Raw genomic sequence first — 16728 nt, 5'->3', positions numbered from 1 at the left:
CATAAGCAGAATTGCGCCATTCCATGTACTTCGTACTAAAGTTCTGATTATATAATTATTCCTTTAACGGGTCACGCGATAAATCCTTATCTTCCATAGAACGACACGTGACTCCGCGGGGTCCTTAACGCGCCCCCCTATCCAAGCCCTCAACCAAATCGGAATTCAAAAGTATCTCACAGTTGAGACCCGAGCTGTCAAGAGTTTGGTACTATTTCTTTTCTTCGATTGCCATAATACATCAGCATGTCAAAATCTCTGGAACATGTTCCTTTCCGGTCCCGGCTCCTGCATTACAATTTACGATCGGAATTGTTCTCTAGCGAGGGACGGCTGCTTCTGTCGGGAATCTCGTTCTGCCGTTTAAACTCGTGTTGCGCAATGCTTTCATTTTCTTTACTTGACCTCTCACTAATGGATTCCCATCTGGAAGCGTCACTATAGTCCGAGGTACGAAGTCACTGTATTGGCATGTCAGTCCCAGTTATTGATATGATTATTGTAACCATACCCACCGATGACCAGAGTGAGCTCTCGCTTTAAAAAGAAACATTGGACTATATTATAGTATCTTTCTTAAATAGTCGGTATGAAACTGATCAAAATAGTAGCTTTATATCAATTTTCTTGAAACATGCGTGTGTAAGACAAGCGAGACTCGTGAAAGGTGTGGGTGGTCTTATAGGTTGGTGTTAATTGGAAGATAGGCCAACCAGTTTTACCTTATCGACTCCCCTAAATACGTAGATCGCAAACTAACCATAAACATATCTCGAAGGAACACTGCCGCCTATGCGGTGAACCACTTGCATATAGAACCCTTCCATCTACTCCTCGTATTGAAATCTTTGGACCAAATTACCCAGTAAAAGAACACTTCTCGATGTATGGTCTAGAAACCTGTGACTCGGGTTTGAAACGTATTCTGACGTGTGGTCGGATGACTACTGTTACTATATCTAAACACCCATCACCCTCGAATTTCGAGTATAAACAGAGACCTAAGGTAGAACAGCCCGATTAGAAGCCAAAGAAAGAGTGACACATCATCGGAATCAGCATGATGATGATGAAAACGTTTACGTCTATTGGTTTGCTATGTGCTACCTAGGTAGATACAGCGGCGCATCTTTGGCGCTTAAGACGTCTAGAGTACTCCCCGGGGGGGATAGAGCTAGAATATCGCCTGACGTAAGAAATAAAAACATCGGAATCAGCAGAGGATTAAACAGTTACTATCCCTTACACTAGTTTCAAAGTGCTTACTTCTGATTCCTAGTTCTACGACTCGATTGATAAATCCACCTGACCGCAATCAGGAATCAGTTAAATAGGGGTAGCGCTATACTGCGGTGGTGAGTGTATGCCTACCCCATTTGAGACCCGGCCTACGAACAAGCCTGTAGGGTAAATCAAAAGATAAGCTAAAAAGTCTTAGGCTTGAGACATCATAGTCTAACCAAGCCACAAGATAGCAATTGCATTGTCGCGCAAGGAGCTACATAATGGTGTCGGGACCAATGATATATATCTTAGGTGCGTAACTTCTCCATCCAAGTCCGTCGGGGTTCCCGGAGTTAGCTTCGTAGCATATTAGACGTCAAAACCTATGCCGATTCTCGGATTTAGGTATGTTTAGGTCTTCTCGCAGGCTGAACCTGTAACACGGAATAGAATGACGATTTCTGTCAAGGCGGTTCGGCTCTAATATTACACAGCAACCCATCGCCTAGAGCCGTTTAAGTACAGAAAAAAGCTCTAAATTGAGTTATCACTATATATCGACGTAGCCTAGACGCAGTAGCCGATTCGGACACCTATGACAAAGCTATCGAAGATGTCGTCTCATGTTCAAGCCAATATCACACGCTCTGACTCTGAAACAGCAAAGTTTGCTACAATAACAATCTACTTGTTGAAATACAGCCCTTTTTTCAAGCCGAACATGTGTTTTTTGATGGCCATATCTTTATGTTTCCTCCCATCGAATGAATGGCAATCGGCTATTCAGTCGCGCGGCTAGGTTGAGGTGAGGTTGGAAGACCATACAAAATGCAGTGATGCGGCTTAAAATGGTGCTACATGGCGTCTAAATAAATTAAACAGGGCGTTATCGCTATAATAAGGGTATATCTGCATGATTACATAGATGTTTGGTAGCCGCGGGACCATACATAAACGCCAGGTAATATTCCTCAAAGGGGTATGCCTTGCCACAATGCAACCTCGCATGTTACCACGTACGAGTCAAATATCTCTTCTGAAAAGTTAGTAAGCTCGCCGCCTTTTAATTCGATATCCTCATAAATATCATCTCAATCCAGAATTCGTGAGGGAACATCTCTTGTCCCGTGTTTATTTGCTATTTATCGGATATTGGACTAGCAGCTATCGAATTGAAATCATTCTTTAATTCGGCTACAGGAAGATAAACGCCATGATATCAGGTAACAGGTAACTAGCTCAAACCCCCAGTTCAAGGGGCCATTGAGAAAGTAACCTTGCTTCGAACCTCTACATATATTCAAATTCTAGGTATAGTCTTCAAGTCAATGCAAGGCATAGGCGTACATTATGTTGCTTATGCCTTGTAATATATAACATTTAATCTTTAAAAGAGGATTTAAGTGTTGATATAACTGTTGAGGATAGTAAATGCGTGGCTGACTACAGTACAATAGCAATAGTAAATAACCTTAGCTCGGGTGCTTCTTTAGACAGCTTCCATAAGCTATTATCTGAATCCATTTTTACTCGAGGCATAATTATTGGCTACAGTGTCTGCCGCCTTATGGACACTTCTGGTCAATAAACGCTGGGGGCCGAGTATAATTCCAAACTGAGTGGCCACACCCCCTACGTTGATTGTCGCAAGAACCACTCCATTAGCCCAATCCAGTAGACCGCAAAATTTTATGAACGAAGTTGTGCATATTCCCATGGTCTAATCGAGCCACCCCTAATTAGGTTCCAGTAACTAACCAGCTGTAAACACGCAGAGGCGGCACTGCAGATGATAAGCGCTGTCCTTATACCTTCCCCTGAGACATAGCGTCTAGTGAGTCGGGCTGCAAATTAGCCGCAACGCTTCATAAATGCACTGAGTAATACACATAAGCGTAATTAGAGATTTCTAGCCTACCCTAAAGACCTCGAATTTTATTAATGTACAGGTATTTAAGAACGCAACTAACTGACTGAGAACCTCCATTTCTGGCGGATCATGCGTCGTCATTATACCACCTTCACATCATGGAGAACCCTTCTCAGGCTGAAAGGGGTAATGCCCCTATGTTTACCCAACATCCCGAAATTGCAGGTACCACCCCAATAAGGCTCTCTAAAGCTAAAGGTGGTTCGTTTCCTCTTATTATGATACATCCAAGTTTACTAATAATAGCTATAGAGAGTTCCGACGATACAGTAAATAATACAAATAGGACCATCAGGTCTAAAGAAATGTGTAAGCATACCTACCTACGGTACCTAATGTCCTTAGCTATCCTAACTTGCCTCTAAACCGCTCGAGGGTTGGGCTCGGACCGCCGTCTTGCAGGGCCTATCGCATAACATGAGCCACCATAGGCGGTACGATGTACTTTGGCATCGACTCCTACTGAATGAACAGAGCGAAATTACCAGCATGGAGGAATCATTGAAGCACTTACATGAAATCGACGAAGGACTCAGTTCCTAGATGGAAGGTCAAGAGTTTGATAAAAACTACATCCAGTTTTCATCAATTTGCCACCCGCACTACAAGCATACTCCTCATTTCAACGAACCTAAGCCCGGCGAATCTTACAATAATAAAGAGTCAGTTGCTGATCTTACATCCAAGACGCCTGTAGAAAAAGCGTGCCAGCACAAGCCATGAAAGAAGAACTCAAGGATAAAGCCATAGAGGTACTTTTCAGCAGTCTTAAGCGCTATTGTAAGTTATCAAGCTTATTTCACACACTAAAGCCCGAGAACTTGCTACGGGGCAAGAATTGGAAGTTCATCACATTCCAAGATGACTTTTTGAGTACGCGGAACGAACGAGCTGACCAAACTTTTGCCGCTCTCGTACACGGCAACTCTCCCCTTGCTGTATGTTCTATACACCCCTAAGTGCGGAATAAAAGTACGGAATAAAATTTGTAGAAATGTTCTAACTTTACCTAGAGACTATTTCGATGGGGTTTCAAGACCACAGAATATAGGAGCTCGAGTCGCCTTCTTGCATACGGTAAGGATGGAATCATTCGAGAAATACCTTCTTGCTATGACGAGCGGTCTCATCTTAATGATACCTGTCGGGATCTCGTTCCTTCGGCCAATGGATAAATAGAAATCTCTAGCAGTGGTAGTCAGTTTCGACGTAGCATTTATCTTTGTCGTGGTTCTCCTAGACAAGAAGCTTGACAAAAATGCTTATCGGCTTCTCAGCCTACTCGGCCGTCTTGGTCATGTACAGTTCCTGCAGTAGCTGGTAACAATCTCATTCTTAATTTCGCTAATGTTTTCTATTTATAGGTTTTTGTCAAACCTACAAGACAAGAACGCTTGCCAATGTTAGGGTTTATTTCAAGAGGATGACGGATAGTGTGTTGAATAGGAGCTTCGCTATGAGTGGTCAAGTTGCCTCGAAAATATGTATGTAACTTATTATTCGCACTCATAACCCCTTTAATGGCGACACATAAACATGATTGGGTGACCTAAGCCGTACCCTGCGTCCAAGGCGACTTGTGTGAGAGGTACTCCATACATCACGACCCCCTGCAGGGACGTCACAAACTGGAGTACATTATATTTCAGTCACCTTACTTTCTTCGGGGCCTTCTTCGGCGCAGGCCTGAAAGGACGCGAGACTCGATAGATTCCATATTCGTATACTTCTAGCAAGGGAAGCTACCTAAGCTAGGCTCGTCAGTCAATTTTGAAATGTTTACTGCTATCACAAGGAGCCCGAGTTAAGTACATGTAGAATATAGCATTTGATATATATATTGTTTACTTCGTGTGGAGAGTATCGTCGCATCATACCACAAATAGTTACTAACATTTAACTGTAAAGTTTCCAAAAGAGGTTTATTAGCCTCCGGTCTCTATACGTACAGGTACGGGCGTGATTCGCCGGTAGTTACAATATACGTGTGTTCTCGTAACACTGTGTACATACCAACCACCCTTTTCTCAAATTTTCTTTCATTTTGGTTCTAGGCTTGGTTGCCTCGTTGCCTTGTCGACCTCATTAGGCGATGACCAAAATTAATGAAAACCAGGTTCTGTTGACGTAGCGTTACACATTTCTAGAACCTGACATCTACCGACTAGGTATTACTCACACTGCATACATATCATCCCAACGATATTACATGTACACCGCCCCTTTTGCTGATCAGTGACCAGTTGTCAGTGCAGATCATAAGTACAGGAGCAAGACATTAACTTTGAGGAAGTTATATTAACCTGCTTATTACGGAGCATACGACCATGGAAGAGAGTATTGCGTCGTTTGCGTATTAATCCTTGCTTCGAGTCCCGTCCAAACAGTCGCATTGGGCTGCTTCCCGCATGCATATGGACCGAAAACTTGGGGTCTAAAAGATGATACGATACCTACCAATCTATCACACCAGAAAATAAAATTTCATGCACAGGTGGCTTGCTTGATCAAAATTAGACGGGTTTTTGGTTCCTCGCGCATCGTAAAATGACCATAACGTGGCGGTCCCTGCAGCTGGAACTCTATGTGCATACACATCGGGCGTATGATGTGAGTATCATGGATTCATCATAACAAGTAAAAGAAGACGGCGGGACAATCGTGCACTTTCCCGATGAATCTTCTGACAGAGACGAGGAATATGATACCAATGTAGATGACTTAGACGAAATTATCCTAATCTCCCCAGTCCTAAAGACTATAGGTAGCAATAATAGCTAAGCATAAATGATTTATTAATATATATTTCTACTCTAGATATTTCTCGAGATCCACTAGAGCGAACATGTGCGTGAAATTACCTAAGGTTTGGCGTACCATGGGGGGTCGCATTAGGCAGCGTATAGATGCTGTAGAGAAAAGGGGCACCTAACGCAGGAGTACCTAAGTTTTTCCTAAACACCCAGCAATAGTAGCATGTCGATTTTTAAAACCTCAACACACGAGAAAGAGTTCTAGATATATGTAGAGGATATTGATTGCCACTACCATGTATAACCAATCCGATCCATCTAATCCAATCTATGCCCTGTGAGCTATGCCTACCGTAGACGTGGTTTTGGGTACTTGAGCTTTCTTACGTTGCTAATGCGAAGTAATGCTTCAGCTTGTCATAGTTGATTTAGCCATCCGAGATTCAGTTGTCATATAGCGGCGGTAAATCACTTACATTATGAAACTACCATAGTCATGAGGGCGACAGGAAGGCTTAGAATTTAAGAGTTAAAGCCAATCAATCGTTACGAGAATTGTATCTGATAAGAACTCAAAGTACTTGACTTGGATGGGTACTGAATCTTTTGATTAAACTATGTTTACGTTACGAGGACATTGCTGCTTCTTTACAACTACATGACATAAATCTGTATACCCGGAGTCAATATTCTATTTGGAATGCGAAAGGTTAATTGTGTGAGAATATACCAATCGTCTAGCACCTCTTTGAATATGGTGATACCTTTAAACTAGGTACATTGGGAGAAGTCAAACGATTTCCCTTCATTTAGTTCTTAGGCGTTAACTTTGCATCCGAATCGTGTTCATCCCCTACGTGCTTCTCGCCTTTCACTCCCATCAACTTTTCCCATATTCCCCTCACGATATTACGACCAACTGTGGGTTCGGCTGCCGGATTCTGTTTGTATGGTTGCTGATGTCCCACAAGGATCGTTCCCCCACCCCTTCTAGACTTTCCGTCCACTCCAGCCGAAGGCATTGTGAGTTTAGATAGTAATAGAAGGAGCTCAAATTGCGTATGTTCGTTTAGATTTTGGTGTATCGACCGAAGATATCGAAGATGGTGAAAATCGATAATTCAGCACTATTTGCACGGATCCTTGAGTCTCTAAAGCAAACTAGAGTCAACATATTGCTAAAGCCACATTGTAGAATGAAGTTATATAGACAAAATAGAGTGCTTGCCTTTTGAGACAGATGTAACCGAGGATTATTGGACAATTGTCGATACTTAGTGCCCTACTGTAGGTAGCGATGGGATTCTGAGGATCTATGTCTAGAATTATGATAATCAGAAGGACACCACGAAATAAATAGTGGCCGTGTGTTCCTGTTTATCGATTGGGGTATCCGCACGCGTCCTTGACGCATCCCGAGCATGGGTAACCGGGAAGTGCCATGCGGAGCAGGAGGAGACGCGTGTGGCCCTCCGTCCAAGGTAAAAAATTTTCCTGGCATGGCTGTGAACCGAGCTAACGATGTTTACAGTGGGAAATTACCAGTCGCCTATACACTCAATAGCCAATTTAAGGATAAGGATGATAGTCCTTACTAGAACGGAGGCGGAGTATAGAGTACAACGCGGTGGAAGCGTAGCGAAGGCAATCGTAGGTAACTGTGAGCTCCGTGGGTTTGCAGCTGGGCAGTACCTATGTCGACACGTTGGTACCAATACAACCTTGCTGCGCACCAGAATACGCTAAATCCAATCGCTACCACGAATTTCGTATCTAATCCCGCATCCCACAAAGCAGGTACCTTAGGTAGCGTTGAAGAATATAGGTAGGTTCTGATAAATTGTCAAATGTATAGGTACTTCTCAAAATGTTGTACGGGGGACATAAACAACCAGGTTTTTACATTGAACAAGTCGACTTTTAGCACCGAAATCCCGGGCGGCTGGTACGCTCAACGCCAGAGTTAGGCCACCTTGGTAGCCCTAGCCCAATGTTAGATCTCTTCCATCTCTTCCATCTCTTCTTGTTAATAGACCCTAATACCATTCCCACGTCGGATTGAAGAGATATGGTATTAATCCATTTCCTTGCCGATCCCCTGGAAAATAATGGACGAAGATTGACGTTCGTAGAAGTCCCTCCAGGCGTAGCGTTGGGCCGAAGAGTAGCTGTAATCCAGGTAGATAAGGGCCCCAATTTGCTGTTTGTAGCAACCTGTCCCGATCCCTAGCTCCCCTGATTGAACTTAACATTCCGAATCAGATTTGGGCCCATAACAAACATCGACCAAAGTCCATATCATAACAGTCATTCACGTCTTTAAGTCGAACTTCTTCAGGAATACTTTTTTCCAATTCGATCGAGCATGGTGAAGCTTGATCAAATTATCTTATTGATTCCGTACCCAATAGGTGGGGTATGTGAAATCCGATTTTGAGATTCCATTGTTTCTATTGAAGCTAACAAGATGAGCTTTAACATCGACTTGAAATTTTCATAGCTTTGTATACTATAAACCTTTGAACTTTTGTCAGTGGCATTTTCATTTTATTAAGTTCTTTATTTAAGGGTAGGAAGAAAGAGTGCAGCTTACAGCTTTGTAGAAGGAGGTATGTATTAAGTATGTGGTCCGTGCGCTGTCAGTTGCAAGCCCAGGGGATCGGGTCTGGGGTAGATTAGCGGATGTCTCCACTATCTTGCGGGTCTTCCCGAGGCAAGGTTTGAACCTTTTCTGTTAGTACCCATTAAACTTCAGCCCTAACGGGTACTACCCACTCCGAAGAAGCAGGTCCGAAGTACGGAATACGGAATACGGATATCGGGTATCGGATATCAAATAAGGTATCGTCGTCTATACGTAATTCCTTCCGATAACAGCCACAGATCGGGAGGCTGTTGCTGCAAGCCATTGGATCCTGCAGATTCGTAGCCAACGAATAAGACGTAGAGATCATTATCGTGAGGTATTATAGGCGCTTGTCGCGCTCTTACGAAAGAGCGGGGCCGGCTATAATCTAGTCAGTAGGAAATAGGAGAGAAGAGGGGTATTTTGATGTCAAGTCAGGAGCCCTTTGCGCTGAACACAAGCTGTAGTGCCAATAGGGACCAGTAAATAAGGGTTACCAAACTAACAGTATTTTAATAAAATATTCAGATTTGCTTGGTAAGAGGTAGGTAGTTAAATAGCTTGAGGTATCATAAGGAAGAAGCCATGATGGCGTGAGTTGTTGTTACCGGAAGGCCGAAGTTGGAAGGTGCCTGTAAAATAATTAACTACCTAGAAAAAAGCCAAAAGTTAGAGGAGAGCGGGTAAGGGCGTAATAGGTAATCTACCTTTTATATGGATCCTGCTCAATATTACGGTTAACCCCTTTCTTTCCCAACTTCCAAGTTATAATGCAATCGTTGCCATTAAGTACCTACTCCTCTCCCTAGTTCTATCTAGCCCCTATACGTTATTTAGTAGCATGTCTATGATATTTATAAGAGTGAGCTCGCATCTAGGGGAACTTACACCCATGAATTATAAGGGAACATAATAACAATCGTCAAAAAGAAATTTCGCGCGACCGTGCAGGTCTTTATATTGGAACACTAGGTACACTACCCCCTGCTAGCGACTAGGAATAGCTCGGTACGAGAATACAAGCTTAAACCCCCGAGTTAATTATCTCCTATTCTAAGTGTACAAACAGTATGTGTAAAGCTTCCAATACCGGTCTACTCTTAACTAGATTATACAACGTTTCATCGATTCCTCGATGACCTTATAGCTACTACACTGTTATTATTAAACAAGTTCGAGAGGGAATGATGTGGGCGTTAAGCTGACCAATATTAGAACTACAAGCTACTTTATCGGCGAATGCTGCCAGTTTTCCCTTATCAATGTTAAGAATGTACAAAGCAAGCAGGTATCCGAGTCGAGATAGTTAATACGAGGATCAACATACTGGTTCTGCCGCGATGCGAACCTGGCATTGGAAGAACAGCTATATTGTAGTGAATAATTGAAAATTTACACTATACGGGACCGCAAGTATTCTTATAAGCAGCCCTTCGTTTTCTCCTCAAGCTATAGACTTGGATTCAACTAGGTACCTACCTACTATCGAGTAGCTCGAGCCTCTAAATTCTAAGGTATACATCTATTTAGTTGTAGAGATATATACTCGTAGATTCCTTCCATGTTAGAGCTATTGGTGCTTAAGGCTAATGTAACAAAGTAGACGGATGTTGGTTCCATCTAATATTCAGGTAGTACTACTGTGCATTATCTGCTGCGGGGGGGAAGCCATCGTACATGTAGCAGTTAACCGATAGAGACTAGGGCGCGACTCTAATATGTCCGTCACGGATGTGAGTCTATTCTAACGAATCACGCCGCCCCCTTTGTCGGGCCAATCTCTCCGACCCTTAATCTGCCGAGTTCGCAGAGCCGCAACAGCTACTTCACCCAAGTCTCAGGCGATAGGATGAGGCCTTGTCCTTTTCCCTTTTGTCGGGAAGGATACGATGCATATATTGCGGATATTTATTGGAGTCTCGCACCCACTAGGTATCATGTTCCTATCGACGAATCTAACGCTCCTTTCCTTCACAATCCTTCACTATGACTACACCGGCTCGCTTAGAAGAGGGCCATGAAATGGCTGGGATCCCCGGTAGTAGCGGTGCTAATGAAGACCCTATAGAGCCTGGTGCGATTTGAACATCCCTTATCATCCTATCCGCGGCTAATTATTCTTCTAGGAACCGGGAACAATAGCACCGGGTATGAAAACTTTCGTGGAGACTCTGACCTTAGTGAGTAAACCTATACAAATAACTGGCTAACAGTTTAGCTAATCGACATGATAGAAAAGGGAGTGCCTATAGGTTGGCCTTCTATTGCCGCTACTCAGTTATACTATCCCAACCTCAGTATTCATCGACGCTTCTCCTATCTTCTACATCGGGTCCTCATAGACCAAGAAACGAAGCTCGCGTACCTCGAGAATAAACTGCAAGAGCTCGATAAAGAAGACGAGGGAAGCAATGACGCCAGATTGAAAAAGCTTTCTTTTGATCCGGAAACGTTACTCTCCAGCCACACTCCATCCCAGGCTCAATATCAGCCTACTTCTATCCAAACAGCCCCGACAACATCGAAAGTAGTAAAGGAGAAACAAAGGAAGACGAACGAGGATAACAGATGGGAAGACAAAGACCTCATCCTGGAATCCATATTGCCGAGATTGAAGAATTATGGTTAGTACTATACCCGTGAGTTGGTCCTGGATAAATAATAAAAAATAGTGGCTTGAAGACGAGCTACTCCTGCTCGGTAAAGAAATGCAGAAGCTGCCACGTATCTCTAGAAGAGAGCATAGGGCATTCTACGACGAGGTGAAGAACCATCATCCGCTTCTTGATGCACCAGCATACCAGTTCCTATATTCGAATGATGACTTCGTCACTACAGTCACCGACCGTGTGCATCAGTACTTTGAAACATTGATATACGGGGAAACACCCATCAAAAGAGTGAGTACTTATCTTCTATACACTTGTCAACTTCTACAAGTATTCTACTACTGAATGACCCTTTTTTTACTAATATTCAATTAACATTTCCAAGCTCATCAAGAGGATCTTTGGGCGAACCGACGAAAACTCCAACCTCGAAATTGACAACCGGATTTTGGTCGTTTTCCTCAAGGTCGTGGTAGCATTCATGAGCGGAGTACTACTGCTTTTTCCAGTTGCTATACTCCTTCTCGTGAACCTATCTAGGGCCGAATCCTTTATAGTCGTGGTCGCTTTCAACTTTGCATTTGTAGCTGCCTTGGCCTATTTGAACTGCAATTGGGACACCATCCTCGTCGGCCTAAGCGCATATATGGCGGTACTCGTCACGTTCCTATCGAACCTTGAGCAGGGAAAGACTTGACCCCTTTTTTGAATGACGCTGAGGCAGATACTTGATAAATGAGACATTGTTTTAAAGAAAGTTAATTTCTGAATTTTACATTACACCTTTCCTACTATACTACTGCCTATGTTCCTTCGTGATACATATACGACGCATTAGATCTTTATATACATTTATTATATTTCTTGATTCGGCATATGGTACAGGGCATGGATTCCTGTTGAAAGTAGTTTCGATGTTAAGACCTATATAAAGTGTTTGTTAGCTGTATGTAGCGGTTTCGTGTTAAGGAGGTAGAACTGCTTCCTACCAAATACGTAATCTGGGCCAATCACATATTACACATGGGCTTCCCCTTACCCTAAGTACGTATAGATATTGATCTAATTTCACCAAAATACTAGCTTTACAAGCGGCTTTAGACGCCTACTCAATCCGTATACCTAGCTTTTATCGCGTAATCTGAGAAACTCACAACTATTTCTATAAAGTGTCGGGTGTAGAATACCCTATAAGGAAAGGGGAATTACTTGAAAATGGTAGAGTTAATGGCATGACGTTGAAATTCGGAGGTTTTTACTGGTCAGCGTTCAGCTTAGATAACATAGGCTTAACAAGCGCAACGCGTAAAGGTGTACCGTTCCCCTTAGACATGATTGGTGCTGACGCCTAGGAGACACCAGGTCGTGCATGGTTTGACCGGTCTCTACTTTCTTCTACGTACCCAGGACTTCGGTTCTTGAAATTAGCTAGAGTACACGTGTCTCGCTTTTATATTTATAGAATTAGTGCTAACTTCTTTGAGCTCACCACCTCAACGCGTTACCGTAGCAGCTCGAGCATAACGTGTCAGGCTTATCTACCTCGCGACAGGGACTTAGCTATTCCACATGATGTATCCCAAACAATGATTGACCCTCATTCTACCTAGGTATTTGGTACCCTATCCACATATAATCATATTACTCAACTAATATATACATAGCCTACTGCCTGATGCTCTGCCGAGGGCCTCATCTTTTTGATAAGAGGTAGCCAGCCTCGTCAAAAATATCTTGCTGTATCCTGGGGTTTGGTAAGATGTTCTTCGAAGCGCTACGCTAGACAGCTAATCAACGGTACAGTGAATGCTATATAGGTACTACGGAAAGGTTCTCTACCTTAGGTAAGTTAAGATATGCAGGTTGGTATATGCACCTAGCTAAGTAAGGAATGTAAATTAAGGCAATGGACATGTAAAATAGGACGTCTAGGTTAAGTACCTAGGTATAGGTATAGGTACATAGATATTTCTAGGCTACCCTACATTATTTAACTGATCCTCAACCTTTTCTTCCAGCAACGGGGGTCCAGGTAAGTCATGCAGTGCGCACAGACGAGGCTGTCAGTCCATCATCGATACCTAAGCAGTGCCCGTCAGTTCGATTCCTTACTGTGGGAGTACTTAGGTGCTAATCGACATAATCTTACTATATTGCCAAATATGCTACTGTCTCTACATGCAGCATACTAGGTAGGTAGGTATCTGCATGTCAATAATAGCAACCACATGATACGTGTACATACATCTCAGTTGGCCAAGTAACCAGGCCGCATATGTGGAGCAAGAAATTTTTCATGTAGCAGAAAGAATGGTTTTCAAGAAATTGTTGGGGCTGAGCTCTGGGCTAGCATAGATGGGATTTCGCCCGGCTATGATGTAGGTACCGTACTTCTTCGCATGCTACATAGCTACATCCCCGCCGACATGCCCGATGTACCAGAACAAGTAATAGTAAATTGTATCTTACCTAACTTACCTATTCTAATTCATTCTTTACGCTGGTTCGGCAAGTGGAGTTCCCGTTTGATGACATGCCTACTCCGGAGCTCTCTTCCCGTAGATACGGTGTGTCTGTTGCGCAGGTGAGAGTTATGATTACTGGCTACATTATTGGCTACAGTCATGTAACTATGTTATTAGTTAGTATATATCGCTCTCTCTACCGTAATCTGCAAAATTATTGAATGAGTTTCGGAGTCGCTTGATCGCGAAGCTCGGGCGGTGGCTCGACGAAAGGGGATGTGAAATGCAAGAATGCCGAATTTCATTTTTCCCAAGAGTATCAATTATTCGCGAGACTGTAGCCTACCTAGGTTACGTAGGTAGGTAGGTACCTAAGGGTTATTTCGCTAGATTCACTCAATGAATTTCTAATACAACGGAAGTCTGGTTTAATGTTACTACTACTTGTACACAATTTTTTGGGCATAACGGAGACGATACGGCATGCCTCCTTTTTACTGCGTTTTGGCGATTGGGTTTCATTTCTTTACAGCAATTGGTGCCATATCATTACGCGAACATTGATAGCATTTATTGATTGGGTAATTCTAGTCTATCTATGTAACTGCGGTACATTTCAATTTCAATAGTGCAAGGATGGGCTCTTGGTGTTTTCTCTATATAGGTACGTAGGGGCGGTATCTCCCTGTTCTAGTAAAGCAATTATATACGCCGTCTAACCCCCAGTATAAGCTTCCGTATGTCTCAATCCTGAAGTCCGGTCGTTGACCCTTCTTCGTAGTCCTTTAAACTCCCATTCGTGAGTTTTCGGCTAACAGGGGGCGGGGATCGGAAAGAGGGGAATGAGTCTGTTCCGCGATATAGATATCCGTTCCCCTCGAGCGGCCGCGTCTTTGCTTCGGTCTATGACTGTCTTTTCTGCCCTTCCGCGGCCAGTTGAAAAGCCCACACATGGTATCGTGCATAGAAAGAATGTTGATCGGCGATGTCAACTTGTTGACTTGACCTCATAAGAAGGATTCTGAGAATTGTAATTTGGTTGGGCTTCAGAACGAATGCTGATCTAACGAGTAGTGTAAGTAATTGACGTAGAACATTGAGTAATGAGAGACTACGGCAATAAGACAAGGGCATTACCTCGCATCAGGGACTCTTTGCTCAGTAGTCTTCCTTGACTAGTCAATATTGTAGAATCCGGAAAGGAGGGAGAGTTATAGGTTTCTATGCGCATTTGTTGGCAACAAGGATGCGGAACTATTTTATAGTCGAGGAAGTAAACCCTAGGGCTTCAAATGAGGACACAATTGCTTATTGTCCAAGAGACTCCTAACGTACTGAAGCAAAGGCCATTTGAGATAACATGGATGCAAGGGTGCATTGGTGGAGATAGTTGAATGGCCGTGCACATTTGACGTAGTGACTGCGGCTCTGTTAGCCATGATCACAGGGTTAGGCAAATCATGGTTGAGGTATTCATGGTTGAGGTATTCATGCGCGCTGCAATTCCGCGCCAGTGAAAATGAAGCCTTAGAAAGAATACGGAAGAATACATGGTCAATAGACTACATGTATTGAGTACTGTTCCTGTATTCGAGCTTGATGAGAATAGACTAATGGAGCATGCTGGATATTCTTTCGGTGTTAGGAGTCCCTGTCCCTGTCGATGCGAACTGGTCTAGTATCGGCAGAGGTAAGCAATTAGTAGTGACAGCGCGTTGCTTTAAGATTTGTTGACCCACTGAGGGAACAAGGGGGTAGAACTGACAGCAGTGTCCCGAGACACTGCCAGGAATATGATCCTAGCGCCAATCTGTCATATCTAGCTGGGTACCTGGTAGGTAGAATTTGTCTTTCAGTACGTGTCAACATCTGTAATCTGTAGTGTAGTGTGCGAACTTGAATACCTAGTCCCTCTTTCAGATTCTGTTGCCTCATAAGAGTTAAGATGATGAAAGTGGAAAGATTTGGTCATTGAACAGATTCCAAAATTCTCCGTCGGCTCGTTAATCTTGTCATCGCACAGCCCCGCGGTAAGCCATAAGCTCAGGCTTCTTCACCCCCTTTTCTTTTCCTCTTTTTTTCTTTTTCTTCCGTCGGTTTTATATTGCAAACCAGGCCGTCCATCAGGTCGCATGAGTGGCAAATAAACCTCTTGGTTTATTAAAAATATCCCGTTTGGTTGATATGACATTCGATCTCCGACGGCGATTCGAACTCCTAACAATACCTCCGCGATGTCCCTAATCGATGTTTCTTGTCGAATCAGCGTGCCACATGATTACCTCTAAGATACCTAAGTCACATATGTGGCTGTAGGTTTGCTATAGGTGGCGAAGTTGGTGTCTTTCAAGCCTCGATAGTTGCTTTCAAACTGCTTCCATTCTCCCTTTCCTACTCTTATATTCACGTCTCTCGGCGAAGATGACAAGGTCCGGCTGGAGACCAATTAGAGATCAATCCTTTAAAGACAGAGTAAGAATCCAAAGCTGTGGTTGTCGGAAATTGGCAATAGCTGGTCGGTACGGACCGATTTGGGTGGACCCGAGCATCAACACCATGCCGGAAAAAAGGGGGGCATGAAGCGGCCACGATAATTCAAATGCGGGGTGCAGAGAACCGTTCATCCGAAACCCGGGCTTGGTTAAAAGTCTGGCGATATACCCGAACGACAGCCCCCATAGACTGTCACCTGCGCTGCACGTACGTTTGCCAATCATACGTCCCTCTTGAGAGTGTTGGCGCCACGCGCATGACCTCCCATCCTTTTTCCAACATTCCTCATCCAGCCAGATGCATATAGTCTAACCAATCTCGAAGGAAAGGCTAAGAGCTTTATATGAATCTCTTCGTCACCGAACCAATACTCGCTGCGTAAGCGGAAGAGACAGTCAGTATATCTCGAAGCCAGTTTAATAATAATGAACTTTGGTCTTACTGCTTTTATAATGCTCATGAGCTATCTTTCGTCATATTGAGACTGGCCAGAAGAGGGCGAGACTTGGTGAAAGATGGGCCGGCTGCATTCTAGTCTGGCCATGGTGCTTTTTAAGAATGACATTCAGGTATAAAAAAAACCTATGTCAAAGTGGGAGTGGGAGATGATTAGGTCTTATTCCAATCT

General features: G+C 43.4%; 1 protein-coding gene across 1 annotated transcript; it reads left to right on the top strand.

Moving 5' to 3' along the window:
• Positions 1 to 10154: 10154 nt before the first annotated feature.
• Positions 10155 to 12010, top strand: F4817DRAFT_344962 (uncharacterized protein). Its single transcript, XM_049304211.1, has 5 exons — positions 10155 to 10607; positions 10660 to 10713; positions 10768 to 11157; positions 11216 to 11433; positions 11528 to 12010. The coding sequence occupies exons 1-5, from the start codon at positions 10520 to 10522 to the stop codon at positions 11837 to 11839; spliced, it is 1062 nt and encodes a 353-aa protein (XP_049156831.1). The 5' UTR covers positions 10155 to 10519; the 3' UTR covers positions 11840 to 12010.
• Positions 12011 to 16728: the final 4718 nt, after the last annotated feature.

This window comes from Daldinia loculata (genome assembly GCF_022478755.1).
Source record: "Daldinia loculata strain CBS 113971 unplaced genomic scaffold F4817scaffold_43, whole genome shotgun sequence".
Classification (NCBI taxonomy): Eukaryota; Fungi; Ascomycota; class Sordariomycetes; order Xylariales; family Hypoxylaceae; genus Daldinia; species Daldinia loculata.
Note: the sequence above shows the minus strand (reverse complement) of the source record. Positions and strands in the feature narration are given on the sequence as shown.

What these genes read in the sequence shown, in the direction of transcription:
- F4817DRAFT_344962 (XM_049304211.1), top strand. Translation starts at nt 10,520, where the DNA reads ATGACTACACCGGCTCGCTTAGAAGAGGGCCATGAAATGGCTGGGATC. An exon ending in TGAAGACCCTATAGAGCCTG is followed by an intron (nt 10,608 to 10,659) that starts GTGCGATTTGAA and finishes TTATTCTTCTAG; the next exon opens with GAACCGGGAACAATAGCACC. An exon ending in GGGAAACACCCATCAAAAGA is followed by an intron (nt 11,434 to 11,527) that starts GTGAGTACTTAT and finishes AACATTTCCAAG; the next exon opens with CTCATCAAGAGGATCTTTGG.